This window comes from Barbatula barbatula (genome assembly GCF_947034865.1).
Source record: "Barbatula barbatula genome assembly, chromosome: 13".
Lineage (NCBI taxonomy): Eukaryota > Metazoa > Chordata > Actinopteri > Cypriniformes > Nemacheilidae > Barbatula > Barbatula barbatula.
Window position 1 is genome coordinate 15,728,120 of NC_136776.1, and position 12,900 is coordinate 15,741,019.

General features: G+C 41.8%; 3 protein-coding genes across 3 annotated transcripts; 2 read left to right on the forward strand and 1 right to left on the reverse strand.

The window, feature by feature from the left end:
- Positions 1-2,189: 2,189 nt before the first annotated feature.
- On the forward strand, positions 2,190-3,070 carry pet117 (PET117 cytochrome c oxidase chaperone; the record flags this gene model as incomplete). The annotated part of the gene is made up of 2 exons (XM_079471308.1): positions 2,190-2,338; positions 2,906-3,070. Exons 1-2 carry the CDS (start codon positions 2,243-2,245, stop codon positions 3,068-3,070), a joined length of 261 nt encoding a protein of 86 aa, XP_079327434.1. The 5' UTR covers positions 2,190-2,242.
- A 119-nt stretch (positions 3,071-3,189) lies between these two features.
- Positions 3,190-7,469, forward strand: kat14 (lysine acetyltransferase 14). The gene is made up of 10 exons (XM_079471306.1): positions 3,190-3,450; positions 3,645-3,766; positions 4,011-4,132; positions 4,227-4,408; positions 4,529-4,948; positions 5,031-5,608; positions 5,776-5,909; positions 6,354-6,529; positions 6,605-6,795; positions 6,893-7,469. The coding sequence occupies exons 1-10, from the start codon at positions 3,192-3,194 to the stop codon at positions 7,064-7,066; spliced, it is 2,358 nt and encodes a 785-aa protein (XP_079327432.1). The 5' UTR covers positions 3,190-3,191; the 3' UTR covers positions 7,067-7,469.
- Positions 7,401-12,566, reverse strand: dzank1 (double zinc ribbon and ankyrin repeat domains 1). The gene is made up of 21 exons (XM_079471307.1): positions 12,486-12,566; positions 12,073-12,197; positions 11,825-11,975; positions 11,602-11,731; positions 11,450-11,510; positions 11,265-11,368; positions 11,101-11,183; positions 10,911-11,028; positions 10,520-10,633; positions 10,346-10,438; positions 10,137-10,259; positions 9,897-10,052; positions 9,597-9,819; positions 9,408-9,511; positions 9,068-9,151; positions 8,887-8,977; positions 8,724-8,809; positions 8,568-8,651; positions 8,077-8,204; positions 7,903-7,977; positions 7,401-7,783 (listed from the first exon to the last, which is right to left on the reverse strand). Exons 2-21 carry the CDS (start codon positions 12,179-12,181, stop codon positions 7,612-7,614), a joined length of 2,289 nt encoding a protein of 762 aa, XP_079327433.1. The 5' UTR covers positions 12,182-12,197; positions 12,486-12,566; the 3' UTR covers positions 7,401-7,611.
- Between the last annotated feature and the right edge of the window lie 334 nt (positions 12,567-12,900).

Below are 12,900 nucleotides of genomic sequence, written 5' to 3' on the forward strand. Positions count from 1 at the left end.
ACAGAATATTAGCATCCCTTTTAGCAAGCTTGCATCCATTTAGTCGATACTGAATCTAATGCCTGTGCTGTCAGTTGTCTAAATTAAGTGTGCATCTATGCTGTTTCTCAGACACTCAAATTTACGTTTCACTACATTTAGATCTACTGTGCTAAACCATTTATTTGTTTGATTTATTTCCAATAAAATGTTAGACAGCTTTTATGTAATCAGCTGCTGTTTGATCCTAATATGCTTACATGCTTACCAAAAGCTTTGCTTAAAAGGTCACTGAACTTTTGAAGATACATCCAAACCTTGTACACTTCCACCCATGCTCAGACGCCCACACACACAAACACAGACTGTTTCTTTTTCTCAGAAGCGTTTCAGAACTGAGCAAGTGAAGTTCATCTATAGGGGGAGAGCTCACACATTTCCAGACGTAATGAAGCAAAGGACATTGTGCAGATCAACAAACAGCAAGGGAAACTATTTACTTAGTACCTAGCAATCCATTCCCATGCTGTTTTCAAGGCAGAACACTACTGGGTGACACCCAACTGCTAACTCCTTTTTTTTGGGGGGGGGGGGGGTTGTTGCGGGGTGTATTGGTGCGTTGGTACATTGAAACCAAGCAGACAAAATTAAGAAAGATGGAGTCAGAAGCTACATTATTTAAAAGCCACAAAACCTGGTATTCTGCATATACAAAAAACCCAAAATGTATCTACAGTACTTTCAATTTCTTAAGAAATTGTTGAACCCTGGTATTCAGATAACTACTTAGCTCAACCAGAAGCGTTTTAGGAACAACCGCATCTACCAGCAGCGGTAAGCACAATTACATAGCAGTGGAAGTGAGGGGGAGGTATGCAGGGAAATCTGGATGTTTGCTTTAGCTGTCACTGACCAGGGCTGGCCCATCAAACAAACCTTTATGGTAACCCCACAGGACACGTGGCCGAGGAGCTCTGAAGCACCAGATGTGCATGTGCATCCTTCTCATTCCTTCAGGATATCACGATTGCTCAGACACAGACTTATTTACACATTTCCATAGTTTAATCATTACAATTAGGCTACTATTTTGACAAATAATCAGTGTCATATACAAGCGGCAGCTGCCCCGTAGTCAGTGACAAAAGTTCTTCTTTACAACTTTTCCTTGTAGTCACTTATGGAACATTGTAAGGGTACACGCACGCACCTGTGTCAGAGACTAACTTTATTGACTGAACTAATGAGTCTACCACACTTCTGGGGAAGAGGATGAGCTGTAAAATACATTATGCGTGACAGACATTCACTGCATGAAAAAACATTTACAGTAATTTCTGTACAAATCCATTCTAATGACAGATCAAATAGAAATCCAATATCCATTGTAACCTTCGAGACTTCGACAGGGACTATGTCTCCCGGCTGGCCTAGGAACGCCTCGGAAGAGCTAGAGGAAGTGTCTAGGGCAGTGTTTCTCAAACTTTTCCTGCCATTCCCCACTTTGGAGGTAAGGAAGGGGTGCGAGCCCCACCTGTCCCCAATAGCTAAAACAAAAGGGTAATACATTTTAGGTCCACTGTCTGTCTTGGTTTTCTCTGCGGGTGCCGAATCTCCAGTTTTCTTTTCATTCCATGTCACAAACCTCTGACATGGAATGACATTCTTGTAATTTATTTGCGATCTGATGTTGTTTTAAGTCATTTTAAGTTTTGAGTTTATGGTCAATAATAAAGTAAATAATAGAGATGGTGTCCACCCATCTGTCGCGGCCCACTTGTCATGTCTCTATTCCCCACCAGTGGGGCCCGCCCCACACTTTGAGAAACACTGGTCTGGGGTGAGAGATGTCTGGGCATCTCTGCTTAGATTGCTGCTCCCGCCACCCGTCCCTGGATAAGCGGAAGAGACTTTTGCATCAATCATAGAAAAGTCCCGTACTGGTCGACCAATGATCCTGGAAGCATAATGTAGCCTACTAGAAAAATACATTAAATACAAAAATACTACAAAAACGTATATAATATATAATCCCAAAACAATATATTACACGTAATATGATACATTTTTGGGTGAACTGTCCTTTTAAGTCGTATATCGCATTGCTGTGAACTATTTCGTCCCGCCAGACCGCTAGGTGGCAGTGAACCGCCTGACATACCATTGTAAACACGACAGAAGAAATCGGCTCATTTCTGTTTCCAAAGTGCCCTAGCCGAATATTATACTGCCGTTGTTTTATTCAATGTAATGCCGTTTAATAATGTCTACGACCTCTAAGGTGGTTCTAGGGTTATCGATAGCTCTCACTATCAGTACCGTCGCAGGCGTCCATATCAAGCAGGACTGGGACAGACAGGTAAATACAATCTTGTACTAGCCAACAGCAGCATGCATTTCCATTGATCTCGTGCGTTCAGAATGCCATTTAACCGTGTATATAGATATAACTGTACACCATTATAAAATACGTCTATTTTGGTCTGGTATTATTGTATTTCGATTGTAGTTGTGTGGACGCTGGACTTAATGACCAACAGTTGGAAATATTCTTGCTTGTTTAAATGACACGTTAGAGTCATACCCAAATAAAGAGAACTTAAGTAGTTTATATATTGTTCAACTCAAGAAGAATTGTTTAACTATGGTAATTTGGCAGACATGTTGCAGAAACAAATATTACATTTAAGCAATGAAGTGATAAAGATTGTAACGTACTTAATATCAGGATTCCGACAGTCATTTAAATGTACATTTGTTTGTACAATTTCTACTTATTTCCAGCTTTAAATAGTTTCCTGGTTTTAAAATGAGTTTCATATCTTTGGAAAACGTCAAATGCCATATGTCAAACTAATTTTTAATGTGCATTGAATGTCATTTTTCATATGTGTTTGTTTAATATGACCTGCTGTGACATTGGCAGAGGTTGCACGAGGGAGTGCTGCGGGACCTGGATCGCGTGGAGCGGAAGCGCGAGAACCTGCGCGCACTCGAGCAGCAGATCCAGCTGACCAGAGAGCTCGCGGCCGAGCGAGTGAGACGAGAGACCAAAACGGCGGAGACACAAAACCCACAAACTGACAATTAAAACGGTACGACTAACTATGATTACTTATTTTTTAGAATTCTTTGTTTTTGGCACAGTTAGGACTCTCACAAAATAGCTATAAACGGTTAAGTAAAATATAATTGATCATTTAGATTAAGAGATGGAGAGTGGGGACCAAAGGGGCCTCGCAGCACAGGATGAGGAGACCATGTGCACGTCTGCCTCCGAGGGTCTGGAGGAAGGTGAGGTTGAAGGAGAAACTCTGCTCATCGTGGAGTCCGAGGACCAGGCGTCTGTGGATTTGTCTCACGACCAGAGCGGAGACTCTCTTAACAGTGATGTCGGGGAGGATGGAGAGGGGAGCTGGAATGAGGAGATGTCCTTTTACTGTGACAAGTGCCACAAGTGGATCCCACCTGGTGAGAAGACAATTCAGCTCCGATACAAGAAGACAAAGCACTTTATACGGCCACATTAGCGCATCCGTTTGATGAAATAACGTTGGATGCTCTTTTGAGAGTAACATGTTGTGCACTTAATGTCTCAATAAAGACTCTTCCCGAAAGGAGAAAGTGTCCTTTTCCTCTTTATTTATTTTCTTTGTGTGGTTTAGCTAAGCTTCGTGGGGAGCAGCCCAGCTACCTGAAAGGAGACAACTTCTTTAAGTTTATCTGCTCGGACTGCGCAGAAGATGGAAAGGAGAGTTTTGAGAGAATGAGGTTGACCTGGCAGCAGGTACGTGAAGACCTCAGGAACTTCAGATAAACGACCAAAATAGTGTCCATGTGGACTTAAGCTATTGTCAAAAATGCATTTTGTAAAAAAAATTGACCGTAGTAGCAGCAAAGATACAATTGATGTCACAAAATATAAGCATCCTTAACAATCTAATGGAAAGCAGTTGTCTTTTTTGAAGAGTGTATGGTGATTTTTCAATTCACAAAGTCAGAATTTGTTATTGATTATTTTTGTTTTATAGGTGGTGATGTTGGCCATGTATAACCTTTCACTAGAAGGCACAGGACGCCAAGGCTATTTCAGATGGAAGGAGGACATATGCGCATTTATCAGTCGGCACTGGTCCTTCCTTCTTGGCTCCAGGTGCAAGGGAATCGCTATCTTTTATTTAGACTAGTTTTTATCTAACTTGTGTTCCAGGGCTAACTTTTTTATATTCTGTTTAATTCACATTTAGAAAGAAGACGTCCACGTGGTGGAGCACTGTGGCGGGGTGTTTGTCTGTCGGCAGCCCAACGTTTTTCCGTTCTGGAGCGCAGGAGTTTGGAGAGCCTGGCTGGTGGAAGCTAGTGCAGAACCGGCCGCCGACACTACGACCTGAGGGGGAAAAGAGCACTGCCGCGTCACTCAAGGCCAAAGGTAGTAGAGGTTAACAAAATATTAACAATAACCAGACATGTCAGTAGTTTTGTCATCTGTTAATCATTTGATCATCTTTTATTTAAAGAGCTATGTTACAGTTTGCTATTGTTTTCCCAGCTGTGTCAAAGCCGTCCTTGGAACCCATCATCACAGTAGAGGGTTTAAGGAAGCGTGGAGGTCGAAACCCAGTGGAGAATGCCATGCAGCTGAAAGAGAAGCGTTCTCGTACACAGGAAGCTAAAGAGATCCGTCGGGCGCAGAAGGAGGCTGCTGGCTTTCTTGACCGCAGCGCTTCATCCACACCTGTGAAAATTAGCAACCGTGTGCGCCGTTCTGAGCCATATCTGGAGAAAGGGGAAGTCATCGACTTTTCCTCCCTCAGCTCATCAGACAGAACCCCGCTCACTTCTCCCTCGCCATCCCCTTCACCCGACTTTTCCGCACCCGGTACACCAGCCTCGCACTCTGCCACACCCAGCCTGTTATCGGAGGCTGATCTTATTCCGGATGTCATGCCCCCTCAGGCGCTGTTCCATGGTGAGATGATACACATCTTTATTTTCTACTAACTTTGTACACTTAGTCATTTACAGATATTTATTGTATTGCTTCCCATCAGATGATGAAGAATTGGATGCAGAGGGCGTTATTGACCCCGGCATGGAGTATATACCCCCTCCCAGCATGCCGTTGGCCACCGGCACCATCATGGTCAGAAAGAAGCTGCGTCCGGCCGAGCTGATCAAACAAGAACTGGAGAGCGAAGATGAAGAACGGGGTAGAGATGCAGAGGAAGACAAGGGTCAGGACGAAGGCTTGTTGGCAACAAGGGGGCGTGGTGCAGAGCGAAGGAAGATACTTCAGGATAAGGGCGAGGGATGCGTGTCTCTGCCCACACCACACTACACATTTATCAGCTTGTATGAGGAACGCATGCTGCTCCACAAGCTGGAGGCCTGTCCACAAGCATTAGCCATCACGCCGCAAGCCAAAAGGCTTCATCGCAAGCTGCTTGTGCGACAAGCCAAAAGGGAGCGAGGACTCCCCCTACTGGATGTGGATCAGGCTGTGAGCGCTACGCTTAGCCTGGTTGGGGGCGTGTATGGGCCACAAGGGGGACTGGCCAGCCACAGGACGATTGGGGATGAGAAATATAGGACGACCAGCCAGGACCTTCGTATTCTTGATCGCTTTCAGGTCAAAACAAACGTTCTTGGTTTTATAGCCTGTTTATTGGATCCAGTTCATGTTCAGTAAAAGTTTTTGCAGCAATCAAAAAAGTTTATATGTATCAATATCAGTCATAAATATCCTATTGGTGCACTTTTTAGAATTAAACATGGCAATTTTTTGTTTTTGTGCAGTCATCAGTGTCCGTAAGGAAAGGCTTCTACCAGACCACGTTGTCTTTCTGCCACAGGCTGATGGGTTCTGATGTCTACATGGATCAGAACATCAAGAGCCCTTACACGTCCAGAATACTCAAGCCGTACATCAGGTACATCCTGAATATAAACTCCACATTCATTTGTTACTATTATAAGCAATTAGAAAAACACGATTCAATTTAATTTAAAGGAATAGTTCACCTTCAAAATTTAAATTCTGTCATTATTTACATGCCCTCTGGTTATTGCAAACCTATGGCTTTCTTCTGCAAATCACAACAGAGATTTTGCTAACTGAAAACCGGTGGTCCCCATTGACTTGCATTGGTTTTGTGTCAAAACCATAGAAGTCAAAAGTTTTTGGATACCAACATTTTTCAAAATCTCTTCTGTTGTGTTTTGTGGAAGAAAGACATTTGCACAACAGTAAATAATGACATCTTTTTAATTCTGAAGAATAACTATTTCTATAACCAGTTCCTTAAGGTACATAAGCAACTGCAGCCAGAGAACAGTGAGACGTGGAAAACCATAATGTGTTTCTGTTTCTGCAGGAGAGATTTTGAGAGTCGACCGCTGAAGCTCCGTTTGCTAGCAGAGATCCGTGCGTATCCTCACAGGAAGAATCCCTCATGGGTCCCTTCCTCTGACGCACCTATAGACTACTGCTATGTGCGGCCTAATCACATCCCCTCTGTCAACTCCATGTGCCGGGACATCTTCTGGCCTGGTAAGCAACTTCAATCCAGATTTTCTCAGTGTATTATTTTCGGAAAAAGTTACAATTGTTTTTTCTACGCAACAGGTATCGACCTATCAGAGTGCCTGCAGTACCCAGACTTCAGTGTTGTGGTGCTCTACAAGAAGGTTGTGATTGGTTTTGGCTTCATGGTCCCAGATGTGAAGTACAACGAGGCCTACATCTCCTTCCTATTAGTGCATCCGGAGTGGAGGCGAGCTGGCATCGCCACGTTCATGATCTACCATCTCATTCAGGTCAGAAAACTTATAAATGAATAAACAAAATGAATTTTAATATCCTGTGTTGATTCAGGAAACAGTTGAGGAATTTCTTCCTGTGTACTCTCTGTAGACCTGTATGGGAAAGGATGTTACTCTACACGTATCGGCGAGCAACCCTGCCATGCTGCTCTACCAGAAGTTTGGCTTTAAGACAGAGGAATACATCCTGGACTTCTACGACAAATACTACCCAGTGGACAGTAAAGAGTGCAGACACGCATTCTTCCTGCGCTTGCGACGCTGAGGATTCCAGGTTTGAAGCTTTGTGCCAGTTGTTCTAAACAGGCACTTAGTTTTTATGTGGCTAGCCACATTATGATTCACAGCACAAACTGGAGAGAGTCTGAGATGTTATTCAGGAAGTGTTTTAGTTATTATTTTACCAAGTCATACTTGTTCTGTCATGTCACATTTGAGGTGTAGTATGATGTGTATTGTCATTTTCTATTTGTCTTGATGTGTCAATGAAAGCGAAGAATATTGTCAATATTGTGTTTCTTTTCATATACCAGCGTGATGAGTCACATTTTTGTATGCGTTCGCAATAGTACAAATAAAAATGCTGGCACATAACTGTTAATGAAATATCTTGGTGTTTAATATTGTCAGAATGTTTCAGGATTGATTAAACAGGTAATAAGAACATTATTATTTGTGTCTATTGATAAAGCTTTGACATGTGGAGTATCTTCTTAACGGAAGGATAACATAGAAATTCTCGAAAAATCAATATTAGTAAATAGTTATGTATATACTTAGATCACCACCTCAACCTAAATTAATCCTATCTCATGAGAATGTATCCAGTCCTGAGGGGCTCCTAGTTTTCGTGTGCCGCTGCAGGAGACCCTGACCCATGTGAGCCGCCATCCGTGAGATCACAGAGTTATTCCCTGTGGCCACAGCAATGTCATATGCAGTCTGACCAGTGTCATTCTGCTTTCTGATACTTGCATTGCACCTGCACAAGACAATGTTCTTTCATTCATTTAAATATGTGTTTTTTCAGTTATGTATTATAAAAGGTACTAGTGTGGTTAAGGATAAACAGCATGGATTAGACACCACATAAACTCTCACCCCAGCAATATCTCGACACTCTTCAGGCCATCTATTCCCAGAGCTGCAGCTTCATGAAGGGCGGTATTATTCAACCTGTGTGCATCACATAAAAACACAATGTGCATTTATCCCAAACCCCCTGATTTTTACCATACTTATGAAGGGAAGCTCGTTGTTTGGTTTAAAACTCACGGTCCGGATGTTTGGTTAACATTGGCATCTCTCTGGACCAGCACGGGAATGACATCATGATGTCCATTTAGCACCGCGGCAACAAGAGTAGGACGCCCATCGCTTCCCAGGCATGCAGGGTCAGCACCCTGCACAGACACAACCTCACTTACTAACAATACTTGTACTTGAAATTATATGAAATTGTGGTTACTGAAATGAAATTTGTACGGTTTGTTTTTCATGTAATTGATGATGGTGACTTTAGATATCTGTGATTTAGGGCAGCTCGATTATGACAAACTTTTCACTGCTGAACCACTGTAAAGAAAAGTGTGCACTGTGGATTTATACTTCAAGAAAAGAGAGGATCCCTGAAAAATGGAATGCGGCACAATAATTGTTTACCTCGATTATTTTGTTTTCGTAATAGATGAAGGCCAAAATTGACGATTATGATTAATTTGTCGATTAATTGCACAGCCCTACTGTGATTGGTTCTCATCCCTCACCTCATCCAACAGCTGCTGCACCACAGATATTTGGCCCCGCCCCTCCGGTCCCAACTCTTTAAGCAGCAGACTATCCTTAGATTCCTTTAAACAACAACAGTTATGACGCCACAATCCTTTTTCTTATAAACATGCCAATGTGTGTGTGAGACTGACCGGCTTCTTTTCAGTAATGTCTGAGCTCCAGATCTTTTTCTGCTTCTTTCTTTTGACTGAAGATGCTGCTGTGCTATTGTCATTCACTGTGCACATGTAAGATGCATGGGTTGATCAAAAATATGCAACGGCCTAATGCATTAATATTAATGTGTGTTTGTACCTGGACTGGCTGAATTTCTCCCCTCTGTCACAGCACTGAGATTCTGATTCTCAGATGCCACGGATCTACTCTGCTGTCCGGCAGAAGACGACTGGAAAAACATATCACATATACTGTGGGTACGATTCCAAACAAAAAACATACAAAGCTCAAGAGACACACTACAAGGTGCATTTAATACCCTGGATGCTTCAGGTGAAGCAGAAATGAAATTGATGCGCAGACTGACTTCATAGCTGTCCTCCTGAATCACAGCAGAGATCATCTAAAAAGCAGATTAACATGTATGCATTTGGCAGATGCTTTTATCCAAAGAGACTTGCATTGCATTGTACTATACATTGTATCTGAGTATGGGATCCCCCCCTGGGATCGAACCCATTACCTCAGCGTTGCTAGCACTATGCTTTAACCACTGAGCCAGAGGAAATAATAATGTACTATTGTAAGATATTAATAATGATTAATAGTGTACAGTATATGGTCTGTGGATCATGTTTTGTGCTTTGAAAAATTCTTACTCTGCCTAGACGAGGTTCTCCAATCAGAGCTCTGAACTCTGTATTATTTTGAGTGTAACTGCGCAGGTGAGCGCAAATGTGATCTAGCTGCTTCCTCCAGAACCCTGCAAACATGCACATATCAAAGTAATGCATATTTATTGATTTATTATTTATTTCAATTCACACCTCAATCGTACATTAACCCACCTCGGCCTGGGCTGATGGCAGTAAGCAGTGGCTTCCTATCACTCATGTGTTCCTGTCTGCTTAGCTCTGCCTCCCTCTGTTGGCTTCGCTTTTTCATCTCGGTACTGGATGGAAAAAACAGACCCAGCGTTTGTGTCTGTGCATCCGCACAAGTGCGCAGACTTGCAGCCGGAGGCACAGTTGTCGATTTATGAGCAGGCACAGCTTGCCAGGTGGCTGAGGTCTATATATGAAACAGATGTCAACATGTGAATCAATGACTGTTACTCTGTACTGGTACATATAGACTGTGTACTGTACCTGATCTGATTCCTGTGTGATCTGTACCGGGCTGGTTTGGGAGGGCGTCCTGGGTGGGCCATCCAGAAAGGCACCGCAGCCCCCGCAGTAATTTGCATAAGGGTGACAGCTCGCCCCACACTGAGAGCACGTCAGACTGTTGGTCGTGTGGCCAGGCTAAAACAAATACAAACCAGACAGTATTTGAGTGAGGGGAAGATTTAATTTAGGATATTATAAGAAGTTTAAAGGGTCTGTCACCTTCGCCCCACACCAGTCGCAGAATCGAGCATCTGAATGGTTGATTCTATTGCATTTGGAGCATGAGATCATTTTTCCCTCTGTAGAAGGTTGAGGTGCAGCTCTCTGTCCACTTAAAACAGGCTGTGGATTGATAGTCACAACAATAATGCAAGCTCCTGATTGGCTCATTAGAAAATATGCAGATATTTGGTGGGCATGTCTCTTACTGTGCTTTCCTGAACAAGTTTGGATTCACAAGTGACACAATGTGCCATGTGTGGAGGGTTTCCAGTGCCGCATGAGAGACAGATGATCTTATTCTAAAGTAAAACACGTCTATATTAACTATATCCATGGCACATCTTCTCCAATAAGTGACACACAATATATAAAATATTTACCTGTAGTCTTAGACTAGCTTGAGGTTGAAGCTGTTGGGTCAATGAAGATTCACACACAATACATAGGGGCGTGTTCAGAGGCACCATGGATTTACAATGCACACACAGACCCATCTGTGGGGAAATCCCAAACAAGTACACTGACAAAATGTTAAAATAAATATAAAGTAAAAGTTTTAGGACTGTTTAGTTGAAAAATAGCTAAAAAGCCAGCTCACAAAATTTGTGTCGGTTACAAAAATAAGGGGGTCTGTTTATTATAATGTATAATAATTAATAGTTATTAATAGTAAAAAACGATCTCATTGTGATTTTAATGTTAGATTCTACTGTATTTTTTAGAAATGACAGTATTTGTTTTGGTACTGTGCGGTAACGGGATATGTAGTACCTGTCCTCCCTCAGTAGGGGGCAGTCTCTGTCCAGGGATTGGGGGTACTGCTGCTCCACAATTCAAGCAGAATCGGGCGAAGGGGTCTGAAGGGCGATGACTCAGGCAATTTGAACATCTACATAAAAATATCATACTGACCATTGATGTATTTAACAGTATAAACATCTCTGGGTCTATTTCAGCTCACCTAAGAAAATCTGTTTCTCGCTGAATCCGGGACATCTGAGTGCTCGTGAGGTTTTTGAAGGGGCTCTGCACAACATCTGCACTCTGTTAGTATTGAGCACAGCTTGATCTATTAAACAGGATATGATTTGTTTACAGTTTAACATAACATAGCCTGTCTCTTACTCGTGTGCTTTGTGTTGACAGGTGTACAGAGGACCCAGGACCCAGCCGTTGCGTGAGGAATCGAGGGCCTTTCAGGGCTCTCTGAGGTTCATTGCTGGGAACATCTGAAAACATCACAATCCCATAAGACAACAAGAAAAAGTTTAACTTATGAACAATGATCGTGAAAATACCATCAAATATACCTAAATATTTAACAGATGAATCAGCTCCGTTTTCACTTCCCTTTAAATTCATATTTGATTCCTGTTGAAATGGGTATTATAAATATTTTTTTTATATTTGTGTCCATAACAAGTTTATCAACTATAGAAGCCTGAATAGGTTTAAAACGGACATCTTTGCCATTGATCTGTCTGTCATCCTTCAGTGAATCATCTTCGTGTTTCTTAATCAGGTCTTGCTCATTTAAAGGAGAAGATTCCACGATGAAAGTCTTGGTGACGACAGCGCTCTGCCGTCCATCACTGTGTTACGAGAGAGAAAAAATGCATCACAGTTTTACTGTGACCTTCATACGATAAGTTTAAAAAACATCCAGCTCTGTTTAATTAACCTACCTGGTGATAGCCATGGCCCTCACAGACACTTTTCCCACAGGTAGACGGATAGGTCCAGTGTATTTCAGAGTACTGTCAGCAAAACCTGTTCTCCTTACAATCTCAGGCTTACTGCCATCCAGTGTGTACAGGATACTCACATCAGAGGACTCTAGTATATTAGCAATTATCCACAGAACATATTGATCTCATGATTTTGATCCCTAAAAAGCGTGTGATGATGTAATGTTACAGGTTCACTGACTCACCTGATTTGATTTCGACAGGGGTGCAGGAGTCGATTTCATGCTTGGCTTTGCCCGGAGGAGGAATGCGAATAGGAATTATTTGTGGTGCTGCTAGTGAACCTGCAGTCATGTTTGCACTCTTCAACCTGGTAAATGCGATGAATATGTATTGTTACTAGTGACATTCAGAACTACCGAAATAATGAATTCAGTGCATGCATAAAATCATTGACAAAAACAATCAGCATGTTTAATATAGCTAACCGAGAGGTGATCGGAAGGAAATGTGAGATTACAAGATGCCAGTGGACTACACGTGTATTGAAGTACATGCATGAGTTTAGTATAATGAATATAAAGAATATGCATATTAATAGAGAGGGAAAAAAGACTAGTTTCGTATAATGATAAAAAGATAAATATTTCTACACTACCTACTGTGCAACGCTGTATCCAACGACGCTGCAACAATCAACAGACAGCTGGACGTGCGTCACGTAACCCATAGCAACCGTGTGAACCAATGGTGAGTTGAATTTTTATGAAATTACAAAAAAGGAGTAAATACACTTTAAATGAAATAGAATATGATTATTGTATTTACCTGGCAAACTATATATACACGTTTTCGCGTAGAATGTATTTAATATAACAATACAACATCATTTAATATAGTAATAGTCATGAGTAGAATTGATGTTTATATAATGATGACTTTAATATGATTTTGTATCGTTCTCGTTTTTCATATATTGAGGTTGTTAAAATTAACTAGAGCCTGCAAAAAGCGCTGTGAACATTTCCACAAGCAAAAATAATTATAACAATTAAATACAAATATAAATATGC

Coding starts and splice junctions, on each gene's coding strand:
- kat14 (XM_079471306.1), top strand. CDS start 3,192: ATGGAGAGTGGGGACCAAAGGGGCCTCGCAGCACAGGATGAGGAGACC. Junction 4,409..4,528: donor CGCGTCACTCAAGGCCAAAG/GTAGTAGAGGTT, acceptor TTGTTTTCCCAG/CTGTGTCAAAGCCGTCCTTG. Junction 6,796..6,892: donor TGATCTACCATCTCATTCAG/GTCAGAAAACTT, acceptor TACTCTCTGTAG/ACCTGTATGGGAAAGGATGT.
- dzank1 (XM_079471307.1), bottom strand. CDS start 12,181: ATGACTGCAGGTTCACTAGCAGCACCACAAATAATTCCTATTCGCATT. Junction 9,152..9,407: donor GAGAACCTCGTCTAGGCAGA/GTAAGAATTTTT, acceptor TCTGCTTTTTAG/ATGATCTCTGCTGTGATTCA. Junction 7,784..7,902: donor AGTGTCGAGATATTGCTGGG/GTGAGAGTTTAT, acceptor TGTCTTGTGCAG/GTGCAATGCAAGTATCAGAA.